Below are 12,241 nucleotides of genomic sequence, written 5' to 3' on the forward strand. Positions count from 1 at the left end.
CAACAAACGTCATTTTATTGTGGGGCTATCTACGCCAGAACACTAGAGGGCGGTGTAAACTTTAGGATGGCATGCGATATCAAGTAAAACCAAAGTCAATGCGGTGAAGAAAAAAAGAGAAGAAGGAGTAGGCGGAAGTGTTTAGTTGTTTATCGATTGGCGTTTTTGTTCTTGTGAAAGAGTCAGACTAAAAGTAACAGGTATGTTATCACACTAATATATAGTATTTTTTTTTGTTTTGAAAGTGTCAGTAAAGGTTTTATTTAGGATCTGGAAGCTTCATGCAGCTCGAAGCAGCAGGAACATTCTGCGGTGTATTGCTAAGCTAAATAAAAGCTAACGTAACTATCGTTAGCATTTACGGTCATATCCACTTTGTCAGGTGACCCAAAGTTGGTTGTTTTTTTTTTTACAATTTTTTTTCATAAAAGTCCCTCGCTTCTGTCGATCTCAACTAAAGGTTTGTCACATCTAGAACTTAAACGAGCACTGTTTATCTTTTTCTGTAGTTTCATATTTGTGGTACCTGTGCTGATTTAATGGCTGAATAAAAGTCCTCGTCTGGGAAATGACTTTTTCTTTATTTAGCTTTTTGTTTCTCTCTACAGCAGTATCCCTGCAAGTTCACGATGAACCTGGAACGACTTCCCAACGAGGATAAACTCAGCCTATGTAGAAAATATTACTTAGGTGGGCTAATCTTTCAAACAAATGTTTTTGTTTACTTTCACTACTTGACTTGAAAGAAAATAAGAAAGAAAGAGAAAGTGCTATCTGTTATCATAATTTGTATGTTTCCATACAACGACGAAATTAGTTCTCTGCATTAATCCATCACACGTGACTTACACCCAGATGGAACAGTGGGCAGCTATGCAAGCGCCGAGGAGCAATTAGTGATTAGATGTCTTGCTTAAGGACACCACGACATGTCGGTATAGCAGGGTGTTGAACCCACGACTTTCTGGTCCCAAATCAGCTGCCCTACCTCTACACCACAGCGGCCCCTCTAAGCTTACAGCACCTGATATTCCCAGGTGGTTTCCCATCCAAGTACTAACCCCAGGCCTGACTGCTTAGCTTTCGAGATCAGACGAGATCGGGCTTGTTCAGGGTGGAATGGCCTTAAATTGATTTTACTGATTTTAAAAGATAAATATATGTAAGTAATGACAAAGCAGGTTTGTAGTACTATTTACTTTGTAGTCTAACCCTAATTAACCCTCCATTTGACCTTTTTACAGTTACAAATGTGCATGCTCAATGTCAGTATGTTGCAATGCTTTGTGGTCTAGATAGTTTCATGCCTACTTGAACGTGTATTATTGAAATACACGTACCGGTAGTCTAAACAGTGTTCAAATCTACTTCTGTTTCAGCTGTGCTCTGCAGTCATTATAACACCCAACAACATTGCACATCAAATTCACACTGTAATATACTAATAAAAGTAATTTATATATACATTTGCATCTAAAAGTCAATAAAAATGTAAGTGTAAAGGACCAAAACAATAGAGTTGAAAGCCAACCGGAAATAGGTATGATAATGAAACGTGTGGTGCCTGATTTTACGCATGTGTAATAAACAAAAATCAGTGACTAGAGGGGTTGATCAATACTTTGAGCAATATTTAGAAGAACTGGTTAGCATCATTTCAGTGTTTCTATCAATAAATGAAGTGTTCCCTGTTTTCAGGTGGTTTTGCCTGTCTTCCATTCTTGTGGCTCGTGAACGTTGTTTGGTTTTTTAGAGAGGCCTTTATCAAGCCACCCTACACTGAACAGACGAGGATTAAAACATGTAAGTGTTAAACTTTATTACAGTTCTCGTACATTGTCTACATGAAAATACAAAAGCAGCTGCCTAAGGCTTATAAGTTTTTATGTAAGAGCCTCCCTTTCGTAGGGAGTAATCAGTTGGCTTCAGTTCTATAAACAACCACATGAGGTTTCCAAAACTCTTATTTTACATGGGATGACGAGTTGATTGAATTCAAATTGTAAAAATGTGGTTTAAAAAACATTATTTTTACATTCTTGCACCTTGAACTGGTCACAGAGCAACAAATAATAAGAAACAACAGAACTTTAACAAACCCATACTTTTTTCTGTTTATCTTATTTGTGCTAAACTAGATTTAATCTGTAATGAAAATATCAGTTATTTAAAACATTTCAAGTAATGAAATATCGCCCTCCATGACACCTTAAAAAATGATTTTGCCAAATGAATTGTCTGGTGAAGATTAAATCAAAGATCAGGTTAATCTCGACACAAAACATATAACTGTATAACTTTAATTTGTATGTTTTAGACCCTGATGAGTAGTACATACACACTTTATAAGCAAAAGAAATATTACCAAAACTTTGTATTTCCATTTATATGTTATTAAATGTTTATATAAAAATGTGAATGACAACTAAGCAAGTACAAGTTGTTGTTTTTTTTTTAAATAAATGATTGGAATTTTTTTCTTGATGCTTACTGTTTAAATGATTTTATTTAAAGTCTCTAAAAATTTAAAGTGTTTCCTAGAGAAATTGTCTTTTACAGTATGCTTAAAATGTCCTTATTTGACAACTATCTCTTGTGTTTTTGATTTTATTTTTATTTATTTCCAGATGTAAAGCGATCCGCGCTGGGGCTGTTGTTCTGGGTCACTGTACTGACAACGTGGATAACCATTTTTCAGAACCTCAGAGCGCAGTGGGGGGAGGTGGGGGATTATTTATCGTTCACCATTCCACTGGGCACTCCTTGAGATGTTCTTCAAAGACACCGCTTTTACTCATAACTAATGATCCACTGTCATGGACCAAAGAATTTCACTTTAAAGTTAAAAAATGTTGGTCCTTTTGTAATTACTAATATCTTAAAAACTTTGCTGTGTAACTGAAAACTCTTTTTCCCCAGAAGTATGTGTAATCTTTAATAGAGTAGGCACATTAATTTGTCTGCTATAGAATGTGATGATATTGAGGCTGAATGTGCATTTAAGTCTGTCTTTTTTTTGGTCTTCTAAAATTGTTAAGGTAATGAAGATTAGGGCCACAGTGAAACTTTTTTAATTTCTGAAAACAAAGTCAGTTCTAAGATTAAAGTCAGAATTCTGATTTTACTATTAAACTTCTGCGAGGAAAACAAACGTCAGAATTCTGCTCTCATTTTTTCTTCAGAGTTCTGAGTTCAAAGTCGAAATTCTGACTTTCTCAGAAAAGGTAAAAATGTATTTATTTTATCGTGGCTTTAATCCTCTTCTGTGTTAAGGTATGTAATTGTGCATACCAAATTTCATTTTGGTTTGAATAAAATACTGTTACTACTATTTTTTTCTTCTTCTTTCGGCTGCTCCCTTCTTCAGGGGTCACCACAGCGAACTAACTCGCACAAAGACTTGGTGATTGTTTTACACCAGATTCTCTTCCTGACACAACCACAGACCACTGAGCTGCCACAGCCCTCTGTGTGGAGCAGAGAGCTCATCCAGGGCACCCATGGGAGCAGATGGTGGGGGTTAAAGGCCTTGCTCAAGGGTCCAGAGTAGGACAAATGAAGGTGGATGCAGGTGTGGGTGCTTCACATTTCAATTCAAAAATACTTCATTAATCCTAAAGGGATATTAATGTACAGTAACTTATCTTCGTTTCATTAAGAGATGTTATAGACATACATGATACATATTTCCATTTTTTTTTTTTTTATCTTGTCCATCCTGGGGCTCAAATCAGCGACTTACCGATCAGAGGCTCACCTTTTCTAACCTCTGTGCCACATCTCCCCACAACAGAAGAATGTGAGTTAGTTGGGAATCGAACCCAGGTCAACCGCTTTGCTAACCACTATACCACCTATGTGACACTATTACTTCTATACTATTCTAACTTTTTTCACAAGTCAATGTCTGCCATCATATACATTCCTTATTCCTTACGTGTCGCATAAAGTCCAGACCACCGGTGGCGCCCTTTATGAAACCCAATAACTTAATCCCTCCAAATAACCCCGTCATCCTGTATGAGTCAGAACATAATCAGTGCCACTTTTAGTCCCAGATGAAGTGACAGGTTTAGCATTGCTAACAGGGAGAACATGTGCACATACCTGCTGCGTTCACTGCAGAGTGACTGGAACAGGAAGTATCAACACACACGGTGCTTTTCACAGTTCAGATGAGCTCATAAAACTCGTGCACAAATATGAGTTACTAAAATTTTAACTTATTGGTATATAAAGTAGGTTAAGCTCATTTAAATTGTTAGGTTAAGTTAAAGCCCCCTTACCTCTTTATAATTAAAAGTTCAGCATTTTTCAAGGAACGTGTTGAGAAATGAAAACTGGAGTGAATATTCTGCCCAGTCTTGTGCAGAATGCGGAGACGTCACACTCAGAGTGTGCACTGTGGATGACTCTCAGCTACTGCCACATCAAATGTGCGCTCAAAAATTGTAAAACTGACTTTTAGCTATTTTAGTTCCGATTAATGTCAATTAGTAGCGACTGTTGTGAATTAGCCCAAAAAAGTTCAATCTGGTCCTCTGGACATTCAAAAAAAACAAAAGCAAAACAAAGCAAAAGCAAAAAAAAAAAATCTAGAAACGTTTCGTCTCTCATCCAAGAGACTTGCTCAGTCTGAGGTGCTGTTTTCAGCTCAGTCTCTTAAATAGCACCTTCTTAGAGTGGATCAACCAGTTTGCTGCTGACAACCAAAACCAGCTGATCACATGCTCAAGAAGGACCATCAGCCTAACAATGGATCATTAGCACACTGATGGCTGTTTACTGTTCACAGGAGGCTGAGTGATACTAGCAATCACAGCATTGTAAGAGGGGGACAGTTGAACCCAGAGGCCTCCACCCCTGTTTAATGATGGACGGTTTCTTTTCACAAAGATGGCCTCCTTTACTCCTCTCTCAAACCATCGTTCCTCTCTGTCCAGGATGTGAACATTTTCATCCTTGAAAGAGTGACCGCTGGCCTGAAGATGAGTGTAGACCGCAGAATCCTGGCCTGATGATGTTGATCTTCTGTGCTGGGCCATCCTTTTGGCCAGTGGCTGTTTTGTTTCCCCGATGTAAGACTGATCACAGCCCTCCTGACACTGAACAGCATACACAACATTACTCTGTTTGTGCCGGGGGACTGGATCTTTGGGATGAACCAGTCTTTGCCGTAATGTATTTTGGGGTTTAAAAGCCACTGGGACGTTATGTTTAGAAAATAAACGTCTCAGTTTCTCTGATACCCCCTCAACATACGGAATGACCACTGGTCTGGGTCTGGGTTCCTCCTTTTCACCTGATGGCTGACTGGAGTCCTGTTTGGGTTTCTTCTCTGCTTTCAGGAAGGCCCAGTTAGGATATCCACATTGCTCTAGAGCCTGTTTTGTGTAGGATTTCTCCTTCTGCCTGGCTCCCGAGCTAGTGGGGATGCTGTCTGCTCTGTGGTACAGAGTCCTGATGACTCCTAACTTGTGCTCCAAAGGGTGATGGGAGTCAAACTGCAAATACTGGTCTGTGTGGGTGGGTTAGATTTTTTTTTTTTGCTTTTGCTTTGTTTTGCTTTTTTTTTTTAATGTCCAGAGGACCAGATTGAACTTTTTTGGATTTTTCTACCTGGATTATTGAGCATGCATCAGGATGTTGTGAATTAGATTTACATCAAAAGTCAATCTGTAGATGTACTAATGATTACTTTCTAAAATTTAATTACAATTCGTCCGTTAAATCATAAGATATTTTGCTAACAGTTCAATTGTAAATGAAAACTGGTTCCCAAGCATTTCACCTGGTATAATAAGGTCAAATAAAATAAAATTTGTAGCGATAACCAATTTTAGTCATATATCATTACGTTGGACTCAGTTGTAGCTATTTTTGTTTTCAAATCTGAGTTGGTTTTGGCAGCCATTTTGAATTGGGTTGACTCCAAAAGTTAATCAGTTTTATCTATATCATACAGTTGTCCAATTGTTCATTAGTTATTTTGCTAACTGACGAGTTGACTTTACATTATTCATGACAAAATCCCAAACAAATATTGAACAATCTCAATGTTTGGCAATCAGCTTCAGCTACAAACACTCTGTTGTAAGCCTGACTGAGTTATAAATTGTTTAATTTGTTTTTTAAGGTCAGTTTGTTGTGGCGGCCATCTTGAATAAGGTTGACACTATAGAAAACTATTTGTAGAGGTACATCCAAGGGTTAGTTATGCAAATTTCATTATGATTCATTCAACGCTTCATGAAATATGATTAGACATGGACAAAAAAAAAAAAAAAAACATACTTACCGCCCCACACATCACACCTCCATATAAGTGACATCAGTCTAAATATTTCTAATAAAGTGGAAAAAACATAAATATGTTGCCTCACTGTACAAGTCGCAGGACATGCTAATTTATAAAAAAAGGTGCAACTTATACAGCGAAAAATACGGTACTCGTCCATCTTCACCTTTTGGCGTGGGCTATAATGACTAAGACGCCGTGCTTCTGGCAGCACATGTGCACTTCCATGTGTTGACATTGTGTCTGTTTCCATCACTTCACCATGGTCCATGTTTTGAACTTATTTTTGGACAGTCCACAACAAACCACCTACAGCGTTAAGCCAATAACAGCTCTGGTAATTATATGCTAATAACAAGTTTAAGTTTGTGTCATGGACTTTAAAATAAAAACAGGTTTCAAAGCTCTAGAATGAGCTCATTAACAGGTTCATCACCCATAAGCCCCTCAACAGCTGTGTCTAACCCCAACCTGCACTCTTCTGCTCATGCCAGAATACACAAGGGGACAAGGTTTAGGACATAACGAAGGCAATGTGTCCCGGAATGAATTCCCAACTCATTATGTAACTCCAGTTTTAAAAGTAGAGGCTGTGACACCCAGTGGCTCTCAAAACACTCCGAGAGAAAGAAGAGAACCATTCCTCCACCAGGCTCATTCAGGACAAGAAGCAGCGTCAGCTCCTGCTTAAACCAAATACAAACAGGAGGTAAGCTGTCTTATGCAACTTGTCTCAGATCAGCTGCAGTCTACTAAACTTTATCATTTCTCTGCTGATTAGAAATGGACTTTCTCATGCCACCAACTGTATTAAGTGCCAGTATCCCTTGGGAGAAGGTTCTACCACCACTTGTCCCTCGTCTAAATGGGACTTATGGTTATTATAACTGGTCCCCATCATTACTGATGCCAGAGAGCAACGATGGCAGCTCTGCAGAGGTAGGTTGTTTCATTTACCGGTAATATAGAAGAGCTTGATGATGGCATCCAATTTGGAAGATGAGTAAAAGCTGTCAGTTTTTTTTAGTTTATGGATGTTCTACGTCAGGTTTGAACTTTGTAAGTTGGAACTGTTTAATAAGTTTTACAAATCAGAAACTATTTGACTCTGGAGGAGGGGGCGTGCCATAGAGACCATCTAAGCACCAACATAACTGGTTTAATTCCACTTTGGAGTAAGCTGTTGGGGGAAAAATCAGTTTTGTGTTGTGTTTCCTTGACTGATGAAGCCTTCTGGATGGAAGGTGAAACATTTCAGTGCAAAAAATAAATTGTCCAGATGACCTGACTGAAAATTGTTGGGGTGTTTGAATTTGTTTGGTGTGAGACAGTTCAGTCCAACTTTGAACTTTCAAAGTTTTGATGCTTTTAAACTGGATCTGACCAGACTCAGTGCCAAATCTACTGAACTTTCACAAAGAAAAGATGTTACAAAATTCAAACTACATTTTAAAGAATCTTGTACTCATGTTGAATAATCTAGATCTGACACTTTTTTAAATTTTGAACCAGAGCTGGTTAAAGGTGGCCCACATGTCAAAAGTCCAGTCATCAACTCAGATTGGATGCCAGCTTCACCTTCAAATCTATGTTTTGTGCACGAGATTGTTTCATAAAACCAGAGGTATTAGTTATTTGGAAATCCTTTTTCACATTCTGACTTACTGGACGTTGGCAGGTCTCCTGTGACGACAGTGGATTTATGGTTCACGTTGATGTGAAGCATTTCAAACCGGAGGACCTACTGGTTAAAGTGGTGGGAGATTTTGTCGAAGTGCAAGGAAAACATGAAGAGCAGAAGGTTTGTATGATGCAACAAATATTACTTTTTTCCAGTATTTTTAGAATAACTAGTTTGAGTCGTCCTCTAAGCGTGCATTAAATCTTTTGTTGTTAGAAGGATGGTCCAGGCTTTACATCGATGCAGTTTAACCGCTGCTATCGAATCCCAAAGGGAGTGGACGTCATGGCTCTGGAGTCAGCTGTCTCCCCAGATGGCATTCTTGTCATTTCTGCTCCGATGAAGCAAACTGAAAACACCAGACCCCTGACTTAACTCAAGCTTCTGCCAGTTTTACCATAAAGTAAAATAAAGGGACACTTATGAACACACACATCATTAGCAGCAGGCTTCTGCACTCATAAAAACACTATGTGTGCCAAAACATGTATTTATTTTTTTGTTTTGTTCCTGACACTGTGTTAATATTCCTTACTCTTTGTGGTTTGTATATATTCCTCAGCTGTTATCAATCTGACATATCATTTTAATGTACTACCCTGTGTAAATAAATATTCTGTGTGCAGAAGGATCTGTCCAGATGACAGGATTTAACTTTTTTGTGATAGTTTAAACAGTTTTTTATTTAGTGTAAATTGTGTGAATGCACTGTAATGTGACTGGATTTATTATTGCACATAAACATGTTGTATCCCCAAGCTATTAATGTGGAACTCAAACATAAATAAACTTTATTTCTTAAAAAAGAATAGAAACATAGAATCATATGTTCAAGTAACTTGTTGCTCCTCCGGAAATTCATTCAGCATCACGTTCACTTCACTAAAAAGAAAAAAAAAAAGATTTTTGTAATAGTTTAATTCCACGATTCAGGAAATTAAAATGACAGACCTTATATAAAACTGTAGACACATGACTGAAATTACAGAATTATTTATTAATGTACCTGATCTGATCTTTGACCCATTTTCTCTGTTGGCGAAGAACTTGCAGTAAAGGATCATCTTCAAACTCCTGTTCATCAGAATCTGATACAAAATGACATCATGTATGAAGAACAAACTGGTATTAGCAAACACATAAGACCATAACAATGGTCATTGAGAGCCTGCTGACAGGCTGCATCACAGGATGGTATGGGAACTGCACCAGTCAGAAAGCACTACAGAGGGTGGTGCAAACAGCAGAGGACATCACTGGTAGCACTCTCCACACCATCCAGGACATCTACCACAGCCAATGTCTGCATAAAGCAGCATCATTAAGGACCACACCCACCCAGCACAAGGACTCTTCTACCCTCAGGCAGACGATACAGGAGTCTGTCATTGTGCACAAAAAAGGCTCAAAGACAGTTATTTTCCACAAAGCTGTCAGATTACTGAACTCGATCATAACACTGAACAACTGACAATAACATTGTACCAAGCCACATCTGTGACAACTAATATTGCTGCTGCGATATGTGGCTGTATCATGTATGTCATGTATGTCATGTCTTCTGCATGCTACTTACCTATAATTCAGTTAATCTCAATGTCACTCACTACCTGTGCAATAACCTGCCACACAATCTGTGTAGTTTATGTTAGTTATGTGCAATATATATTATGTGCATTTAAGCTTATATTACTACCTTGAAATACTCATTTATACAAATTCATCCTACTTGTAGCATTATATTCTACCATGTTCTTTACAATTTCTTTTGGACCTTGTGAATATTATGTCTTTCTTTTTCACTTTTTGGTACTTTATTTTGTACTCTTAATGCATGCTTTAGTATTTCATTTGTTTTTTTATTTATTTTGTTTTTAGCGAGTCAAAATCAGTTCTTCTCATCCTGAACATTTCATTGCACTGTTGACCTTGTGTTAACCTGCATATGACAAATAAACAACAAAATAACAATGTAACAACATGGCCATGTTGTTATAATACAGCAACAAGCAGGGGTGAAATATAAGCACAAAATAAAAATGTTGTATTTTAGGGTTACCAGGTTGGAGAAAACCAGTAAAATTTAAAAGCCTAGCATTCCTTAAAGTTTTAGCATAAGATCACTTCAAGTTGAGAAATGACAAAGTTGTAGCCATTTTGGTCAAACCTTGAAAATGCTATGTGTGACCTTCATGTGATTTGGCATGATGTCATGTATGTGTTGATGATGACACTCAGCTACTACCAGATCATCAGCCATTCGCTGCTATGAACTCACCTTCAGCTTCTTGAAGCAGCTGTGAAATGACTTCCAGAGAGTTGTGTGACGGAAGTGGAGGTTGTGAGGAAGAGGTTGTGTGAGGAAGAGAAACTGAGGACACACAGATCCTCTGAGGTGGAGATGAAGCTGCTGCAGGGAACAAAACTTCAGAAACTGCCTGTTGAAGACAAGAGAGGAAACCCACTGTGGTAATTCCAGATGACCTGCTGTACTGTTGCTGTAACACCATCATTAGATGTTTATGTTCGCTTTCTAAAAAAAGTACTTTGCTCAAAATGTTTGTATTCGATATGCACCACACAGCTCATGTATCACTTCCAGCAGGTAGGTGGTGTTTCAGTTCCAGCCATGTGAACAAAAATTTTAAGAACAGGAAAGTAACAAAGAACAGCATGGAACAAAGAACAGTGGTGGAATTATTATTTTTTAGCTGGAGTATGTACAGACCTGTCCTAACGCAGTGTGGACTGGAGAAGGTCGTGGTTCATGATCACTGGTGCAGCTTCCATTTGTAATCTTCTGGCTTCCTTCCTGTCGATGCTGCTCTTTCAACATTGTGGCCATTTTTGGAAGATTTTGATGTGAACAACTCCTGTTTGAATAAAAGATGTTCACAGTCCTGAAGTCTGAAGTCAGACTTGATTATTGTACATTATTTATAACTCAGTGCATCACCTTGGTGATTTTCTCTGCTCCCTGGTGGACAGGGTAGTCTTCTTTCCTGATTTCAAGTTCTTCTTCCTGTTCTTCTCAGGCACTTTTTGGTGACTGTGCACTTCTGCCTCTCCAGTTCCAATTGTTGCATGTAGTGAGGAGATCATACGTTCTTCACTGGCGATTTCAGATAAGCCTTCAGGAACTTTGGTTTTCTTATGGACAACTTTAGTTTGAGGTTGGTCTAACCTTTTTGAAACACTTTGCTCCTCTTTAGCATGAGATGACTGGATGGGGCAGGGGAGGACATCACAGAGTAAATGCATGTGAGCAGGAACATGAGCAAGAGCCTGGGTTTGAGATGCTGAAGAGCCGGAGGCAACAACAGACAGAAATGGAGGACTTGGAGACGGGTCAAAGAGTCTGTGGGACTCTCTGGTTTCAGGTTGGGGAATTGTGTCACGTAGGTGAACATCTCTTTGTGAGAACTGTGGAGGGTGTGAGCTCTGTTGTTGCTACAGATTATGCAAGCAGAAGAAAAGATATGCCTGAGTGAATCTGCACTACACACTTAACAAAAACTAGTATAACAGTTTGATTCCAACCTTGTAAGGTTGTCTGCAAGGTGAAGGCTGGAATAAAGCAGGGGTCTGCCAGCTAAAAGCAGCATCTTGATAACTGGTGCACTGAGCAGACTGGGACAACTCTCTGGCTTGCTCCATCTTTCTTCTTAAACGCCACTGGAACAAAATGTCCTCCTCTGGACGTGCTGGAGGTGCCAGAGCAGGGATGAGTTTTTTGGGAAGATGATACATAAACAGAGTCTAAGATAACGTCGGATGTAAACCATACTTAGTGTCAAATCTGCAAAAATTAGATGTCTTTCACAGCAACATAAAAAAAGTGTCAATTTATTGTATTTACTCACCAGCAGTTGGTTTGATCATGATCGGAATCGAAGGTTGTTGCACTGGTTCATCTACTGTAACTGGGGATGAAAAGTCTGAGCACCCCAGGCCATCTGAGCTGACAGGAATAGACCCATCACTGTCAACAAAGTCACTGTTAGAAACATAACAGTTTAACTCAAGGGATGTTTACATTTAATTTTTCGACTTGCTGGGTTCTTTACCCTCTGAGAAGAAGGTTGCTGGCCCTTTCTTGAAGGTTAAGTATTTCTGTGTCATCAAATTCACTCTGAGAAGAGTCAGACAAAACCTGAGGAACAAATAGTGATAATACATTATTACATTATACACACACACTATATATATATATATATATATATATATATATATATATATATATATATATATATATATATATA

The 12,241-nt window shown here is 38.4% G+C and overlaps 3 protein-coding genes across 3 annotated transcripts in view; 2 read left to right on the top strand and 1 right to left on the bottom strand.

The window, feature by feature from the left end:
- Positions 1-44: 44 nt before the first annotated feature.
- psenen (presenilin enhancer, gamma-secretase subunit) lies at positions 45-3,255 on the top strand. The gene is made up of 4 exons (XM_037676382.1): positions 45-200; positions 609-690; positions 1,699-1,803; positions 2,628-3,255. Exons 2-4 carry the CDS (start codon positions 630-632, stop codon positions 2,765-2,767), a joined length of 306 nt encoding a protein of 101 aa, XP_037532310.1. The 5' UTR covers positions 45-200; positions 609-629; the 3' UTR covers positions 2,768-3,255.
- A 3,667-nt stretch (positions 3,256-6,922) lies between these two features.
- Positions 6,923-8,392, top strand: hspb6 (heat shock protein, alpha-crystallin-related, b6). Its single transcript, XM_037676381.1, has 4 exons — positions 6,923-7,007; positions 7,080-7,237; positions 7,977-8,099; positions 8,196-8,392. Exons 2-4 carry the CDS (start codon positions 7,082-7,084, stop codon positions 8,352-8,354), a joined length of 438 nt encoding a protein of 145 aa, XP_037532309.1. The 5' UTR covers positions 6,923-7,007; positions 7,080-7,081; the 3' UTR covers positions 8,355-8,392.
- Positions 8,393-8,800: 408 nt separating this feature from the next.
- proser3 (proline and serine rich 3) overlaps positions 8,801-12,241 on the bottom strand; it is a 4,754-nt gene continuing 1,313 nt past the window's right edge. Inside the window, 9 exon segments of the mRNA XM_037676364.1 lie at positions 8,801-8,861; positions 8,986-9,067; positions 10,258-10,417; positions 10,708-10,852; positions 10,936-11,429; positions 11,520-11,706; positions 11,708-11,765; positions 11,843-11,961; positions 12,047-12,132. Of these exon segments, the coding sequence (XP_037532292.1) occupies positions 8,810-8,861; positions 8,986-9,067; positions 10,258-10,417; positions 10,708-10,852; positions 10,936-11,429; positions 11,520-11,706; positions 11,708-11,765; positions 11,843-11,961; positions 12,047-12,132 (1,383 nt within the window). The 3' untranslated portion in view covers positions 8,801-8,809.

The sequence above is a fragment of the Nematolebias whitei genome, chromosome 5 (assembly GCF_014905685.2).
Source record: "Nematolebias whitei isolate Nwh7 chromosome 5, NemWhi1, whole genome shotgun sequence".
Lineage (NCBI taxonomy): Eukaryota > Metazoa > Chordata > Actinopteri > Cyprinodontiformes > Rivulidae > Nematolebias > Nematolebias whitei.

Excerpts from the sequence above, each read along its gene's own strand:
- psenen (XM_037676382.1), top strand. The coding sequence starts at position 630 with ATGAACCTGGAACGACTTCCCAACGAGGATAAACTCAGCCTATGTAGA. Across the intron at positions 691-1,698 it reads ATGTAGAAAATATTACTTAG|GTGGTTTTGCCTGTCTTCCA; the intron begins GTGGGCTAATCT and ends CCCTGTTTTCAG. Across the intron at positions 1,804-2,627 it reads ACAGACGAGGATTAAAACAT|ATGTAAAGCGATCCGCGCTG; the intron begins GTAAGTGTTAAA and ends ATTTATTTCCAG.
- hspb6 (XM_037676381.1), top strand. The coding sequence starts at position 7,082 with ATGGACTTTCTCATGCCACCAACTGTATTAAGTGCCAGTATCCCTTGG. Across the intron at positions 7,238-7,976 it reads ACGATGGCAGCTCTGCAGAG|GTCTCCTGTGACGACAGTGG; the intron begins GTAGGTTGTTTC and ends GGACGTTGGCAG. Across the intron at positions 8,100-8,195 it reads GAAAACATGAAGAGCAGAAG|AAGGATGGTCCAGGCTTTAC; the intron begins GTTTGTATGATG and ends TTTTGTTGTTAG.